At 45.5% G+C, this 18,055-nt stretch overlaps 1 protein-coding gene across 2 annotated transcripts; it reads left to right on the forward strand.

Annotated features, from left to right (window-relative positions):
- Positions 1-989: 989 nt before the first annotated feature.
- LOC140604591 (ral guanine nucleotide dissociation stimulator-like) lies at positions 990-5,206 on the forward strand. 2 transcript variants are annotated; one of them, XM_072775821.1, is made up of 6 exons: positions 990-1,195; positions 1,583-1,693; positions 2,296-2,489; positions 3,088-3,147; positions 4,041-4,234; positions 4,471-5,205. In XM_072775821.1, the coding sequence occupies exons 1-6, from the start codon at positions 1,058-1,060 to the stop codon at positions 4,977-4,979; spliced, it is 1,206 nt and encodes a 401-aa protein (XP_072631922.1). In that variant the 5' UTR covers positions 990-1,057; the 3' UTR covers positions 4,980-5,205. The 2 variants fall into 2 exon arrangements, with proteins under 2 accessions (XP_072631922.1, XP_072631923.1); XM_072775822.1 differs by lacking the exon at positions 1,583-1,693 and having other exon boundaries at positions 4,471-5,206.
- The last annotated feature ends 12,849 nt before the right edge of the window (positions 5,207-18,055 follow it).

Below are 18,055 nucleotides of genomic sequence, written 5' to 3' on the forward strand. Positions count from 1 at the left end.
CTGCCCCGGGGGGACTGTCATCTTCTGGGCCTCCAGAATGAGGGTACCGGTGCCCATGTGTGTGTGTGTGTGTGTGTGTGTGTGTGTGTTTGAGGAAAATAATCCCTTTATTTAAAATACCAAAATTCCAACTACTATAAGATACCACATGTAAAAAACAAGACATAGTCTTGAGATGTAAAGGACACTGTCCCTAGAAAGTGCCTCTCTTTTTCTATTATTCTTTTTTTTTTAATTTGGCTAATGGTGTCTACTGACACATATTTGGAATGTAATCTATTTATCAGCCAGCTGTTCTGGCCCAATGTGGATTTAGGATTTTAAAACATGTGTGGCTTTAGAGCTGTATAATAAAGTATAATCTTAAAATAAAAGTATCTTTTTAAAAGACTCTTATCATCGACATCACTGGTGACAGCAATAAATAGCAGACATTGTAATAGGTAGTTTTTTGCAGTATTTTACAGGTAAACAGCCCTGCCATATAGGTAACATTAGTGTGTTAGTCCTGTGCACACAGGACCTCGTGGGCCTGGACGCATGTACACACCAAGGAAGAACGTGTGGGTGGAGGTATGTCCTGCAGGTGACACCCGCCTCCAAGGTCATAGATATGAGGCCTCAGTGGCCTGGGACGTCTGGGGGAAGCCCCCGCTAGGACACTCCCTATCCCACAGGCAAGATGCAGACCATCCCCGACGGGCACAACGACTTCTCCGGGGTCAAACCGGGGAAGACTGGACAGTCATGTCTGAACCCAGGTGTGTGTCCAAGCTGGGGCCCTGGGTGCACACAGTCCTTCCCTGGGGCCTGTGGACAGGGGTGTGGTTGTGTCACTGTGTGCACAGGCCATCGCCTGCAGGGAGGGGGGGCATCGGCAGCACGAGCGCTGCCCCTGCAGCTTCCTCCAGGAGTGGGTCAGGGAGGGGGTCCCAGGAAGTGAGGTCACTGCCGTGTCACAGAGCCCAACAGAACAGGGAACCCCCGTAACCAGGCACCCGCATCCAGTGCAGCCCCAGCTCAGGCTCACTTGGCTGGAGACATCTGCTACTAGAAGATGTTCTCTTGCTGCCGGCCCACGTCTGGGGGCTCTGGCTCCCAGGAACCCCAGGGGTGCGGCTTGTTCCTATGCTGTAGGCAGTGGCTCCAGCATAGGTACCAAGGTGTCAGGGCGGTGATCAGGAGGCGCCGTCAGGTAACACAGCGCAGGCCAGGCCAGGCCCCCAGTGCCACCATCCTGGGAGCCTCATCCCCTCCTCCTCAGGTTCAGGGAACCAGGGATGTGTGGGCAGGTCCCATCCAGGCTGGGGGACGCTGCAGGGCGGCACATTCCCCGGGGATCCCTTCAGGGTCACCCTGATGTCACAGTGGGCAGGGGGGAAACAGGGTTCCTGAGGTCCTCTACCCGCCCCAGAGTCACTCCGAGGCCCTGCAGCCACATCCCTTTGCTGTTCCCAGGGGCGGTGGGTGCCGCCTGCACTGTGGGGTGTCTGGGTAGAGGCAGCTGGGGGTGCGGCCCAGCCGAGGGGGCCAGACCGGGCGCTGAGGCCTCCTGCCTGGCTGCCGGGCACTGTCTCCACAGAGCTCCACCCGGGTCGTGGGGCGCGAGCGGGAGGAAGGGGTCGTCTGCCCCACAGCCTCCAGGAGCAGGGAGGTGCCCTGCGCAGCTAATGGAGGCCAGCGCGGGCTCAGGGTGAGTGCAGGGGCTGGGCCCCCCGACACCCGGGCCCCGATGCGGCAAGAAGGACCCCGGGTCCTAGAAGCCAGCCTGCTCCCCCCTGGGCCCCCCGACACTCCTGCTCCCACATGAGTCTGGATCCCCCCCTCCCCACACCTGCCCCCATGGCCCTGCCCCTGCCTGGGCCAGATGCAGAGTCCCTGCGCACAGATGTGTGGGAACATCAGAATAGAGCCCTCAGGGGAGGCCTGGTCCCCCGGGGGTTAGCACCTGCCTTCCCCCAGGCCTGATCTCCGAGGCCCGGGATCGAGCCCTGCCTGGGCTCTCTGCACGGGCTGCTTCTCCCTCTGTCTGTGTGGCTGCCTCTCTCGGTCACTCTCTCTGTGTCTCTGGAGGTCCTTGTAATGATCCAAATATTTTGAACATTTATCCTCTGAGATTGTTTCTTTATTGCATAGTTGGTCCTGTTTGTGTAAGAGACAGGCAGGGAGCTTGAGCGGGAGAGGGAGCCCCAGCTCCTCAAGCCCACGGGGCCCCAGCGCAGGGCCTGCCGGGGCGGGATCCCAGGTCTCCTGGCAGCTCCCTGCAGGCTGCACGTCCCCTCTGTCCCACCTCAGGGTGCAGGGGCCGCGGCCGGGAAGGGGCATCAGATCGTCCTGACCAAGCTCACCCGGACGGAGCTGCTGGAGTACAAAGTCCGACAACTGCTGCTCGCCTTGCAGCGCAGGGACGTCATCTACATCTTCAGCTTTTTAGAGGATTATCGTACATTTGCCACCACGGACGAGGTGTTGGACCTGCTGTTCACCGAGTGAGCACCTGCCCCTCCGCAGCCCAGGGCTGGGCCACCTGCTGCTGGGGAGGCTGGGGATGGTGTGAGCTTCCCGGCCTCGGGCTGCTCCCCCGCCTGGAGCAGGGTCCCCCAGGGCCTATTGAGGTCCTGGAGGGCAGCCCCGGGGCCTGGCCTGTGGCGGGTCGGCCAGAGGGGCTGTGCCTGTGCTCAGCAGCCGTCCTCCTCCCCGTGACCAGGCCTGTGCCTCCTCCCTGCCCCCCCCATCACCAGGGTCCTGAGCGGCCTGTTTCCCCATTGAAAGGGAGGTTTGAGAGTCCATCGGGGGTCTGTGTCCTGGGGCAGCCAGACAGGGAAACCCCGGGACCCCCCAAGCCCACTAAGATATGGGCCATGGGCCTGGCCAGAGCCCTTTCATGCTCAAGCCTTCAGGAGGCCCCAGCAGGTGCGGGCACTTCTCCGGGAGCTGCCCGTGGCCCCACGCACAAAGCTGACTGCCCCCGGGGCACAAAGCTGACTGCCCCCGGGGCAAGGCCTAGTCGGGGTCAGAGGGTGAAGCCCCTATGATGAGAGGTCGCGTCCACAGGACGATTCATGGGATGTCCCTGCTCTCCTCTAGGTATGGGTGCATCGCAGATGCGTGGGGTAACAACGATGTGGTCCTGCAGTGCTGGAAACTGTGAGTGACTCCGGCTCCTGCAGGAGGGCCTTCCCTCTCCTGGAGGGCAGCGAAGGGGCTGTGGGGCGGTGGGGGCCTGCCCCCTCACCCCACACATCTGCAATTCCCGTGACAGGGAAAAGGTCTAATGCCCCTTCTGGAAAAGAGCAAAGGAGAGCGGTGGATGGTGTGTGGGCTTGGTGGGAGGCACTGAGACCCCTCAGGGAGACCTTCTCCATGCCCCCCCAACCCTCTCTCTGCCCCACACCTGGAGCCCAGAGCAGAGGGGGTGGGGAGCATCGTACTCCCCAGTCTGGTGGCACCTGGACCCGGGGGAACAGCAGATGCTCAGGAGGGCCGGTGAGGGCTCCCGGACCAGGCGGCCCCCGCCCCGTGGGAGAAGGGAGATTAGAGTCAGTGGAAGGACACCCCCGGGGGCCCCTCGGGAGGGAGGCAGCACAGAGACACAGGAAGGAAGGTGGCGGTCCCGGGCGGCTCCTGGCAAGGCCTGGCAGGACACAGAGCCCGAGCCCTCCTGCCTTGGAGCTTCCCAGAGCAACAGTGTGTGCAGTGAGGGCAATGACAGGCCAGACGCCCCCCGTCCCCTGATGCCTGCCGGTGGACTTAAGGGGCAGGTGGGCAGGGACCAGGCTGAGGAGGGAGCCCTGCTTCCCCAGGAGAGACGCTGATGGTCACCCCGCTGGGCCTGGGCTCCCCACACAGAGGTTGCATCCCAGCCCCTCCTCGGGGAGCAGGCCTGTGGCAGGCAGGACCACCAGGTGGCAGGGGGACGAGGAGCAGGACTGGTCTCCGACACCCTGCGCGGAAGGCCGGGTCCTGCAGGGCTTCCCCGGGACACCTGCATGTGACAGAGCCCTGTCTTCTGATGCCTGTTCCCGCCTGTCCCTCCCCAGGGCCATGTCCTTCATGATGGAAATATGGCTGAATTATTATGGGGACGACTTTCATCAGTTCCCAGAATTTCCCTCCCTTATAAAACTCCTGGAATTGTTAAGACAGCACATGCCAGGCACAGATGCGCATCTCCGGGCCCTGCGTCACCTGAGGCAATTCAGACGCCTCCATGCAGCAGAGCGAGAGGCTGGGGGTGAGGAGGACTGGGGGTGGCCGAGCTGGGGATGGGGGGGCCGCAGATCCAGCCTCCTTGCTGCTGGACCAGGAGCAGGGGGTGGGCTCACACCCCACCCCACGGGCTGCAGCCTGGGGACACCTCCCAGGGCTCTTGCCCTCACACACGTCGAGTGGCGGGAAGAGTGGCCTTGATTTGGGAGGGACGTGGACAGTCTGTCCTGGTGGTGATACTTTGTCTTCTTGGATCTACAGCTTCGGCCCGAGGAAAACACCCTGAACCCACTCTGGAGTGCACCCCAGCTCCGACCGTGGGGCCTGCTGCCCCGTGGGGCCTGGCTGCTGGGGCTGAGGGCTTGGCCTGCGATGAGCCGCCTGCTGGGGAGGCAAAGCCCCTGCAGATAGTGGTCACTGCTGCCCTGCAGGAGCCCCCTGCACCCCTGGGAGCCCTGGAAGAGGAGCAGGCACCACCCCCTGCTCTCGAGGTCGTGGATGTGCCCCAGCCACCTCCTAACTCGATGGAGCAACTGGCCTCGGGGATGGAGCAACCTGTTGAACCACCCGAGGAGCCCGCCCCAGCTCCAACTGTGGAGCCTGGGGAAGGTTCCGGGTCTGAAGGGATAGTGGCTGCTGGAGATGAGGACTTGGTCAAGGCAGAGATGCTGGCTCCTGAAGTGAAGGTGGTGCACGTGCTGGTCGAACCTATGGTTCCCTGCCCCGATGAGGAGGAGCCACCTGCTCCCATGGCCACCCCGGAAGAGTAGGCCCTGGTGCCTGCAATCGGGGTCCCCAGAGGGCCAGACCTGCAACCTGCCTCCGGAACAACCTGCTTCGATCCGTTAGCAGCCCCCTGACCACCTCGGGGGCCCGCCCCAGCTCCCACCGTGGGGCTCGTGATGGCTACAGCCCAACAGAGGCTTGCCCTCCCCTGTTATTTCACTGTTTCTATTTTTTGAGTTTTTCTTTAACCTGTATAATAGCTTATAGAGTTTTATTGCAATAAAGGATAAGTTAACTTCACACAAAATTGACTCTGATGCTTTTAAATTACACATCGTGGTACTTTAGGTCCATTCACAGTGTCAGAGGCCCCAGAGCCCAGGGCACTGGGAGACACAGCCGAGGATCTGGGGCTCCCCCAGCACAGGCAGAGGCCGGGAGGACAAAGGACAGCCAGGTCTCTCCTGCCGCCGGGTGGCCCCGAGCTGTGCAGATCGTGCCCCTACCCCGGAGCACCCAGACCCCTGCACATTGGGAGCTGCAGTAGTTACTGTGGGAGCTGACTCCAGAGCTGGACAGCTGGCCGCCGCTACTGTGGTTGTCCCTCCTGGTGTCACCCTGTACCTGGGCCTGAGCAGGGGCCTCACAGGATAAAGAATCCCACTGAATTGTAGACCTGGTAGAGGGCTGGGCAGCTCCCCCAGGTGCACACACCTGAGAATCAGCACAGCAGGCCCCTCCCCCAGAAGACCAGCTCGAAGGTCAGAGGAAAAGCAAGTTATTGACCAAGCAGCCTGGAAAGTTCCAGGGGAAGTCAAGGGATTTACAGTATATGGAATCAGAGGATACTCCCCTTGTTTTTTCTTTTCTGTTTGTTTCTGTTGTTTCCCCACCCCCTTTTTTATTCTTTTTTATTTCTTCTTCTTTTTTTCCCCCTTTTTCTCCTTTTTCCAGTACAACATGTTGTTGGCCACTCTGCACTGAGCAAACTGACTAGAAGGAAAAACTCACCTCAATACTAAAAATCAGAAACAGTCCTCTCTCCCACAGAGTTACAAAATTTCGAATACAATTCAATGTCAGAAAGCCAATTCAGAAGCACTATTATACAACTACTGGTGGCTCTAGAAAAAAGCATAAAAGATTCAAGAGACTTCATGACTGCAGAATTTAGATGTAATCAGGTCAAAATTAAAAATCAATTAAATGAGATGCAATCAAAACTGGAGGTCCTAACGACAAGGGTTAACGAGGTAGAAGAACGAGTGAGTGACATAGAAGACAAGTTGATGGCAAGTATGGAAACTGAGTAAAAAAATAGAAAGACAATTAAAAGACCATGAGGATAGGTTAAGGGAAATAAATCACAGCCTCAGAAGGAAAAATCTACGTTTAATTGGGGTTCCTGAGGGCGCCGCAAGGGACAGAGGTCCAGAAACTGTATTTGAACAAATCATAGCTGAGAACTTCCTTAACTGGGGGAGAGTAATAGGCATTCAGATCCAGGAGATAGAGAGATCCCCCCCCTAAAATCAATAAAAATCGTCAACACCTCGACATTTAATAGTGAAGCTTTGCAAATTCCAAACATAAAGAGAAGATCCTTAAAGCAGCAAGAGATAAGAAATCACTAACTTTTATGGGGAGAAGCATTAGGACAACAGCAGACCTCTCCACAGAGTTCTGGCAGGTGAGAAAGCGTCAGCAGGATATAGTCAGGGTCCTAAATGAAAAGAACCTGCAGCCAAGAATACTTTATCCAGCAAGGCTCTCATTCAGAATAGCAGGAGAGATAAAGAGCTTCCAAGATAGGCAGAAACTGAAAGAATATGTGACCACCAAGCTGGCTCTGCCAGAAATATTAAGGGGGACCCTGTAAAAGAAAGAGGAGGTCCAAGGGAACTATCCACAAAAACAGGGACTGAATAGGTATCATGATGACACTAAATCCGTATCTTTCAATAGTAACTCTGAACGTGAATGGGCTTAATGACCCCATCAGAAGGTGCAGGGTTTCAGACTGGATAAAAAAGCAAGACCCATCTATTTGCTGTCTTCAAGAGACTCATTTTGGACAAAAGGACACCTATAGCCTGAAAATAAAAGGTTGGAGAACCATGGACCATTCAAATGGTCCTCAAAAGAAAGCAGGGGTAGCCATCCTTATATCAGAGAAATTAAAGTGTGTCCCAAAGACTGTAGTGAGAGATGAAGAGGGACACTATATCATACTAAAAGGATCTATCCAACAAGAGGACCTAACAATCATGAATATTTATGCCCCGAATGTGGAAGCCGCCAAGTATATCAGTCAATTAATAGCCAAAGTTAAGACATACTTAAATAATAAAACACTTATACTTGGTGACTGGAATATAGCACTTTCTACAATTGACAGGTCTTCTAAGCACAACATCTCCAAAGAAACAAGAGCTTTAAATGCTTCACTGGACCAGATGGATTTCACAGATATCTACAGAACTTTACATCCAAATGCAGCTGAATACACGTTCTTCTCAAGTGCACATGGAGCTTTCTCCAGAATAGACCACATACTGGGTCACACATCAGGTCTTAACGGATACTAAAAGATTGGGATTGTCCCCTGCATAGTTTCAGACCATAATGCTTTGAAACTAGAACTATATCACAAGAAGAAGTTTGGAAGAATTTCAAACGTGGAGGTTAAGGACCATCCTGCTAAAAGATGAAAGGGTCAACCAGGAAATCAGAGAAGAATTTAAAAGATTCATGGAAACTAATGAGAATCTTTGGGATGCAGCAAAAGCAGTCCTGAGGGGGAAATACATCGCAATACAAGCATCCATTGAAAAACTGGAGAGAACCCAAATACGAAAGCTAACCTTGCACTTAAAGGAGCTGGAGACAGAACAGCAAATAGATCCTACACCCCGCAGCAGAAGAGAGTTAATAAAGATTCGAGCAGAACTCAATGAAATGGAGACCAGAAGAACTGTGGAACAGATCAACAAAACCAGGAGATGGTTCTTTGAAAGAATTAATAAGATAGATAAACCATTAGCCAGCCTTATTAAAAAGAAGACAGAAAAGACTCAAATTAATAAAATCATGAATGAGAAAGGAGAGATCAGCACCAACACCAAGGAAATGCAAACAATTTTTAAAACTTATTATGAGCAGCTATATGCCAATAAATTAGGCAATCTAGAAGAAATGGACAGATTTCTGGAGAACCACAAACTACCAAAACTGGAACAGGAAGAAATAGAAAACCTGAACAGGCCGATAACCAGGGAGGAAATTGAAGCAGTCATCATAAACCTCCCAAGACACAAAAAGTCCAGGTCCAGATGGCTTCCCTGGGGAATTCTATCAAACACTTAAAGAAGAGACTGTACCTATTCTACTACAGCTGTTTAAAAGACAGAAAGAGATGGAGTACTTCCAAACTTCCTCTATGAGGCCAGCATCACCTTAATTCCAAAACCAGACAAAGACCCCACCAAAAAGGAGAATTAGAGACCAATATCCCTGAGGAACACAGATGCAAACATTCTCAACGAGATACCAGCCAATAGGATCCAACAATACATTAAGAAGATTATTCACCATGACCAAGTGGGATTTATCTCCTGGATGCAAGGCTGGTTCAACACTCGTAAAGCAATCAGTGTGATTGATCAGATCATCAAGAGAAAAAACAAGAACCGTATGATCCTTTCAATAGATGCAGAGAAAGCATTTGACAAAATATAGCATCCATTCCCGATCAAAACTCTTCAGAGTGTAGGGATAGAGGGACCATTCCTCAGCATCTTAAAAGCCGTCTATGAAAAACCCAAACAAATGTCATTCTCAATGGGGAAACACTGGGAGCCTTTCCCCTAAGATCGGGAATGAGACAGGGTTGTCCACTCTCACCATTGCTATTCAATATAGTACTAGAAGTCCTAGCTTCAGCAATCAGGCAACAAAAATAAATAAAAGGCATTCAAATTGGCAAAGAAGAAGTCAAACTCTCCCTCTTCCCAGATGACATGATACTGTACATAGAAAACCCAAAAGCCTCCACCCCAAGATTGCTAGAACTCGTACAGCAATTTGGCAGTGTGGCAGGATACAAAATCAATGCCCAAAGTCAGTGGCATTTGTATACACTAACAATAAGTCTGAAGAAAGAGAAATTAAGGAGTCAATCCCATTTACAATTGCACCCAAAAGCATAAGATATCTAGGAATCAACCTAACCAAAGGGGTAAAGGATCTATACCTGAAAAACCACAGAACACTTCTGAAAGAAATTGAGGAAGACACAAAGAGATGGAAATATATTCCATGCCCATGGATTGGAAGAATTAATATAGTGAAAATGTCAATGCTACCCAGGGCAATTTACACATTCAATGCAATCCTTATTAAAACACCATGGACTTTCTTCAGAGAGTTGGAACAAATTATCTTAAGATTAGTGTGGAATCAGAAAAGACTTCGAATACCCAGGGATTTATTGAAAAAGAAAACCATAGCTGGGGGCATCACAATGCCAGATTTCAGGTTGTACTACAAAGCTGTGGTCATCAAGACAGTGTGGTCCTGGCACAAAAAAAGACACATAGATCAATGGAACAGAATAGAGAATCCAGAAGTGGGCCCTGAACTTTATGGTCAACTAATATTCGACAAAGGAGGGAAGACTATCCACTGGAAAAAAGACAGTCTCTTCAGTAAATGGTGCTGGGAAAATTGGACATCCACATGCAGAAGAAAGAAACTAGACCACTCTCTTCCACCAGACACAAAGATAAACTCAAAATGGATGAAAGATCTAAATGTGAGACAAGATTCCATCAAAATCCTAGAGGAGAACACAGCAACACCCTTTTTGAACTTGGCCATGGCAACTTCTTGCAAGATACATCCATGAAGGCAAGGGAAAGAGAAGCAAAAATGAACTATTGGGACTTCATCAAGATAAGAAGCTTTTGCATAGCAAAGAAACAGTCAACAAAACTAAAAGACAACCTACAGAATGGGAGAAGATATTTGCAAAAGACGTATCAGATAAAGGGCTAGTTTCCAAGATCTATAAAGAACTTCTTAAACTCAACAGCAAAGAAACAAACAATCCAATCATGAAATGGGCAACAGACTTAAACAGAAATCTCACAGCGGAAGACATAGACATGGCCAACACACACATGAGAAAATGCTCTGCATCACTTGCCATCAGGGAAATACAAATCAAAACCACCATGAGATACCACCTCACACCAGTGAGAATGGGGGAAATTAACAAGACAGGAAACCACAAATTTGGAGAGGATGTGGAGAAAGGGGAACCCTCCTGCACTGTTGGTGGGAACGTGACCTGGTGCAGCCACTCTGGAAAACTGTGGAGGTTCCTCAAATAGTTAAAAATAGAACTGCCCTAAGACCCAGCAATTGCACTGCTGGGGATTTACCCCAAAGATACAGATGCAGGGAAACGCCGGGACACCTGCACCCCAATGTTTCTAGCAGCAATGTCCACAATAGCCAAACTGTGGAAGGAGGCTCAGTGTCCATTGAAAGATGAGTGGATAAAGAAGCTGTGGTCTCTGTATACAATGGAATATTCCTCAGCCATTAGAAACGACAAATACCCACCATTTGCTTCAACGTGGATGGAACTGGAGGGTATGATGCTGAGTGAAGTAAGTCAATCAGAGAAGGACAAACAGTGTATGTTCTCATTCATTTGGGGAAAATAAATAATAGTGAAAGGGAATATAAGGGAAGGGAGAAGAAATGTGTGGGAAATATCAGAAAGGGAGACAGAACATAAAGACTCCTAATTCTGGGAAACGAACTGGGGGTGGTGGAAGGGGAGGAGGGTGGGGGTGAGTGGGTGACGGGCACTGAGGGGGACACTTGACGGGATGAGCACTGGGTGTTATTCTGTATGTTGGTAAATTGAACTCCAATAAAAATTATTTTATTAAAAAAAGAAAGAAAGAAATTAAGGGCTAATAATAAAAAGAAAAAGAAAAAAGAACAGGTAAAAGTGCATAAGTAAGCCTAAAGAAAGAAAGCTACTTATGATGACAGAGACAATAACTAAGTATATAGAAAGAAACATACAATAAGGAAATCTGCAAAGGAATAAATTATTCATTTAAAGGGTTAAATTGGAAACAAACAAAAATATCACACAATACCAGCAGAAATGCATATATTTTTCAGAGCACCATGATTTAGGAATGCCTTAGAATCTTAACCTCTTAGGCCAGACTTATTAGTATGGAGTATTTTCCAGGTATCATTGTTTTTAGGTTGAACTGAATAGATTCTTGTAAGTTTTTTGGCCCTCAATTTTTAAAACATAGTTACTTTGGACTAGGGGTACATTACAAAATAAATATTTTTAAAAATTGCTTAAACACACGCACACGCACACACACAAAACATCAAAAACACAGCAGGATTAATTAAGAATAAATGAAAGGAAACATGCTAATATCAAGAATAAAAATTGGAAATTCACTTTAAGTTCTGTAGACATTTCAAAACTCAGAGTATTTTAGAGCAACTTTTATAATAATAAACTTATAATTAAATTATAGAAGTTGTTTGAAAACCAATCTTAAGTAAAAATAGTAAAAAAATGAAAACTTTGCTGTATAGTTTTTAAAAATTGAATTTTAAACTAAAATTCTATTCACATATGGCTTGTCTTATTAATTATTCATATTTAAAGAGAATATTTCACCAATTGTATGTAAGCTTTCCTGGAGAAGAAAAAGACAAAAAAAAGAGGCTCACTATATTGCTACAGTGAGCCAACATAATTTTAATATTAAAATCTGACAAAACATAATATGGACATAAAATTACAGACTAACGTATTTTATTAGCAAAGAGGGAAAAAATGTTAAAACATTAGCAAACTGAATCCAGCAATATATTTAAATAATGATATGACCACGGAATGAAAGGAACAAAGAATTACTATTATAAAATCAATGGATTTAATTTATTATACAAACAGAAAAAATAAAAAATATGAACATCCTAATAGATTCAGAAAAAGCAAATGATACAGTTGGGCTCCCACCTTAAAACTTTCCAAGCCAAATCGGGGCACCAGGGTGGCTCAGTCAGTTAAGCATCTGCCTTCAGCTCAGGTCATGATCTCAGGGTCATCCTGGGAGGGACCCCTGCATGGGGCACCCTGCTCAGTGAGGCGTCTGCTTCTCCCTCTCCTTCTGCCTTTCCCCCAGCTTGTGCTGGCTCTTGCTCACTCGCTCTCTCCCTCTCTAATACGTAAAATCTTTAAAAAAATCCCAAGCCAAAGGATAGAATGAAACCTTGAAAAATCTGATAAAAATTTTTTTGGCTGAGATACTCGCTAGTTATCAAATACCCATGTGCTCTTGCATATTCCCCATCTTCCAGTGTAGTTAAGTTGACTGAGCCACTTGTTGATACCCAGTCAAAAATCTGTGAGCAAAAGCATGGACTACCTGGAACATCAATCATCCTCCAGTTGTCTTTCTTTCAAAGAAGCAAACATTCCTTGTAAAATGAGAAAAATCACAGATGGAGAAGAACCTTTCAGAGCCATAGTCACAGAACACAAAATTCACTCTGCTTGATTTCTAGAAATGTTTATTGTAGGATACCATAGACTAGAATGAGTTGTATTTCCCACTCCCTCTGACTGTAATAAGGGCAACATTTTATAATGAAATAAAATAGCATTTCATTTTAAGAAATGGGTTAAGTCAGTTAAGTGTATGATTCCTGGTTTTGGCTCAGGTCATGATCTCATGGGTCTTGAGATGGAGCCTGGATTGAGCTCCCAGGTGAGCAGGGAATCTCCTTGAAGATTCTTTCCCTCTGTCCCACCCTCCTGACTCATACATGTATTCTCTCTCTCTCTCTCTCTCAAATAAATAAGTCTTTAAACAAATAAGTAAATTAAGATGTTATTTATTTCTACAAAATTCTAAGCATTACCTTTTTAGTCAGCATAAATGAAGTTTAATGGCATAGGTAGTAAAAACAGATGCTTGGAAAAAATAGCACTAACCAGGTGTAGTCTTCAAAATGATATTCCTCTATACTAAGTATAAAATCATTTGCCATGAATGGATCTCTGTGGGTGCCTGGAGAGTCCTCTGAGTAGTCTATGTGGTCCTTACCCCTGCTATGTACAATTTAATTAAAACACTACTAGCATGATACAATTGTAATTTGCCCTCCAGTCATAATAAAGTAGTAGACTTTTTCCCTACATGTAGTAAAACCTCAAAACTAATAAAGATAATATTTGAGAAAAAATATAATGGAATTTATGTGGAATTATGTAAAAAGGTGAGGGAAAACAAAACCCTGATGCTAAATAAGAAAAGCCAAGATGATGAGGAATATCAGTCATTAACAGAGAGGTAAAGTGGATGATAAATAAAAGAAAACAACAGAGGATAAACTAAGAAATATCTAAAACAAACAAACCCCAAAACAACAACAACAAAAAAAATAGCAACTCCAAACAAGCTCTAATATATCGATGTTAAAAAGTAAACGAGGTGGGATCCCTGGGTGGCAGCAGTTTACCGCCTGCTTTGGCCTGGGGCGCGATCCTGGAGACCTGGGATCGAATCCCACGTCGGGCTCCCGGTGCTGGGAGATCTCTCTCTCTCTGTGTGACTATCATAAATAAATAAAAATTAAAAAAAAAAGTAAACGAGGTTTCAAAATTCTGTATTGCTGTGAGATTTTTTTTAAAATGCAGATTCCTGAACTGAAATAAAATGCAGAGGAAGAAATCATAGAATATGTATTTTTATTGTTTTATTTTTATTTTTTAAGATTTTATTTATTCATGAGAGACACAGAGAGAGAGAGGCAGAGACACAGGCAGAGGGACAAGCAGGCTCCCTGAGGGGAGCCCGTGAGGGACTTGATCCCAGGACCCCAGGATCACAACCTGAATCAAAGGCAGATGTTCAACCACTGAGATACCCAGGTGCTCATAGCACATCTATTTTTAAAGATACTTTCATAACAATAATGATAAAGATTAATTAAATACTTGTGAAATGCCAGATATATAGTTAATTGTTCCAAATCATTATATTATAAAATTGTCCCAGCAACTCAATAAGATATATACTGCTGTTCCAATTTTATCAACAAGTGAAGTTATTGGGGCTAAAAGAATCACTAAGTTCACACACAATAAACAGAAGCTTCAGAATTCAATTTCTATTGAAATTGCATATTCCTGTCTGACCTGTCTGACTCCAATGCATTCGCTCTTAAATACCACATAAAATGCTTTCTGTTATAAGGCACTATGTTGATCAACATATTTTTTAGGAAAGGAGATTTCAGATTTTAGGAGACAGATACAGAGAAGCACAGATGTATTGTCTGAATATTTTACAATAATTAAGTCTTATGCTGTATTTATCAATGATCCTGATGATAAAATAAGTTATCAAAAAAGGGAGGAATTAGAACAGCGATCCCTGACCAACAGGGTTCTACAATGGGAAAATAATTAATACTTTATTATTACAATGTGTTAACCCTACCAGAAATTGTGATGTTAAAACTAAGTAAGGACATCAATTTAATACATAAGACATAAATGAGACGTCCTTCTTCCTCCAAATATACATGCTAGCATCTTATCACCTTCTGCTCTGTTCAGGAATCTGGTACAATAACCATTGTTTTCAAGCATGATTAAGAAGAGACAATGAGAGACACAGATTTGAGTATGTTCTAAGAATCACACACCAGGGGGCACTTGGGCGGCTCAGCTGATGAAGGGACTGCCTTCTGCTCAAGTCATGATCTCGGGGGTCTTGGGATGGAGCCCCATATGTGGCTCCCTGCTCAGCGGGGAGTCCGCTTCTTCCTCTCTCTCTGCCCCTTCTTCTGCTAGTGCTCTTCCTCTCTCTCTCTCTCTCAAATATATAGATAAATTAATTAATTAATCAATTGATTTAAAAAATGAAAAAAAAATCAGACAATTTACTTGAAAATGTAACCAAAGAGGAGAGAGAGAAACTACATCATGAGTTTCTGTCATATTTATTTATTTATGACCGTCACACACACACACACACACACACACACACACACACACACACACACACAGAGAGAGAGAGAGAGAGAGGCAGAGACACAGGCAGAGGGAGAAGCAGGCTCCATGCACCGGGAGCCCGACCTGGGACTGGATCCCGGGTCCCCAGGATCGCACCCTGGGCCAAAGGCAGTGCCAAACAGCTGCGCCACCCAGGGATCCCGAGTTTCTGTCTTTTAACAATGATCCTTCCTGCCAGCAAAATCAAGATGTCTGATTATTTCAAATCCCGGTAGGTAGTTCTTTGTCTTGGGGACTGGGAGAGAGAGCTGGAAAATCCGAAGGGAGACGACAGGCAAAAGAAATTTTCTGGAAATGAAAAAAAAAAAAAAAAAAGTCTCCTTCTGTATATTGAAAAACACCCTTCACCATTTTGTCACCCTACTCTCTGTGTACACACCAAACCTGGGTGGATATAGCCAAGGACCTTCTCCAGTGTTCCACTAAGCTGCTGAGCTAGTTGGATCAAGACCGCATTGACTCGTATGAATAAACTCACTGCCTACCCCAAGCCATTGAGGCTAGTGTGTTTTAGTACTGAGAAGAGGATGGATTTTTATTTTTATTTAGGATGGATTTTTAAAAACACAACGTGATATATTACTATTAGTCTGTTTTTGCACGGCAAGACAAAGCATGGTCATGGCAAAGCAAAGAACAGCTTATCAACAATATTTATTTCTTATTCATTGTACATGAAAATTGTTGGTAGCTATGGGTTAACGGGGGGTTATTCTGCCTGTTTTTTCTTAATTCGAGGATCTAGGCCAAAAGAATGGGTTCTATCTAACCCATACTGTTCTCTTGCTTACAATGGAAGTGCAAGGGAAGGAGAAAAATGATCCATGCAAATTTGTGTTCAGATTGAAGTTTGTGGTTAGAGATGGGATGTATCTTACCTGCTCACGTCCGAATGGCTGAGCGAGTAACACGGTCAGGCCCTACATCAAGGGAGCAGGGAAGTATACTATCTTAAGAGAGGGGAGATAGAAGAACTACTTGCAAATGAAATGTAACTTCTCACAATGTCTATATTATGAAATGTTTCCTTTAGGGGGGGACACAGAACTTTGTAAACACATTCATTAATACGTCTTATACAATAGGAACCTTCATCGTAGGAAGCATAAGAAGGAATGTAAAGAAAGGTGACTTTAGGTCAGTTAAGATCAGATTTTCTGCCAAAAGTGTGACAAATATTTGAGCTGAAACCATGATCTAAATTTTTGGTACACTAAGAATTTTGGATTTCAGAGTTTCAGATGCGCAATTGTGGAATATTTTAACATGCTTAAGGCAAACAAAATTGTGGGGCAACTTGGTCCATTCTTTTACATTCAGCCATTCCATAGCTTTGTATCTAAAGTGCCTTTCTTAGAAAAGGCTAATGACTGTCACTTAATATTCAGAATGATTGAATTGTAATTGTCTTTGTCTTGTAATTGAGGATTTTGCTCCATTTTATGTGTATAATTACTGATATGTTGGTTCAATGTACTGTCTTACTATTTGCTTCCTCTAACAAGTCTCACTTGTTATATTGTCTTTCTCTTTGCCCTTGTTTTTCAACAGATGTAACTTTATGGGGAGTGGAGTATTTATTTTGCTTCTTATTTGCCTTCTTACTTTTTGAACTTGAGGAATACTGTATTTTGTAAGTCCTGGAAAACTCTCACCGTTAACTCTTTGAATATGGCTTCTGCCTTGTTCTTTTCTTTTTTTTGAACCTTAGACCATTTTACTATGCTTCATATAGTCTGTTTGTATATTCATGAGATCTTCTTTCCTGGAAGAAGGAATTTCCTCCTTTCTATGTTTCTGTAGTTCTATCTGGATATTTTCTTCAGGCCTTTCTTCCCTGTGGCTAATTCTCTCTCTCAGTAACATATACCAATAATCCTATTTCTTAGTGAATTTTTTTTCTCCAAGTGAAGTGAATGATTTAACATACACATGCGATTATATATAAATGTAATATGTGTGCTCATGCCACATGACTTTTTAAAAATTTTTATTTATAATAAGTATAATTTCTTTTACCAATGGACTGGACCCAGTAATATGTCTTCAGCCCAGTGTACTGGTCCCATCTTCACATATGGTCTGGTCCTTTGCTTTAAGGAGATTTCTTCCTCTACTTCCAATCCCTACTCACCTACTAACACAAAGGTTTGGGATACCAGCTACTACATGGCTGGAAAGGGGTGAACGAGGGCAGCTAGCTGCAGCACCATCTCCTCCTACACAACCATCACGTGCTGGGGGATGCCAGGGCTCTGGTATAGCAGGCCTCTGATGTAAGCCCTAGTAGGACAGAAATATCCAGGAATTCTGCTCTGAGAACAGCACACTGCCTAAGTTGCAGTGTAGCAGCAGTGATTTATTTCATAGGGAGTTTGTTCAGACTCAATAAGCCAATGTATATAAAACCATAAGAACACTGCCTGGACCACAGGAAGCACACCATAAATGTTACTTGTTAGAACTACTTTTTAATAATTACTAATTACTAGAGAGGAATTTTTGCAAGATCATTCATGAGTTCAGTGTTCAACGCCTAAAATTAAAAAAAATATTAACGGCTATGTTATTATGCTATGTGATTACTATATATCAAAAATGATCTGCAATAAATGAGGATATTTTAGAGTCAGATAGACATTGGTTTGCTGTAACTAACTATAAACACTTTCATGAGTTAACTGTGTAGTTGTTTTATTTTCTGAAACATTGTATACAAATATCATCTTAATAAATGTCCTCTGAGGAAGATCGCCACAAATATCCCATGTAAAACCTATAATATAGTGCAGATCTGGAATAGGTACTCAATGGCTATTTCCTTTCCTGGGGTGACACTAGTCCTTCACCTTTCTACTTCCAAAATATAAACTGGCACAATGTTTGTGTGCAAAGATGTTCATCAATATAAACATATGGTAGACAGTGATAGATGGACAAATAAATAGAGGAATTCAATATCTGATAGAGTAGAGCTTA

This window comes from Canis lupus, chromosome 15 (assembly GCF_048164855.1).
Source record: "Canis lupus baileyi chromosome 15, mCanLup2.hap1, whole genome shotgun sequence".
In the NCBI taxonomy this organism is placed as follows: domain Eukaryota; kingdom Metazoa; phylum Chordata; class Mammalia; order Carnivora; family Canidae; genus Canis; species Canis lupus.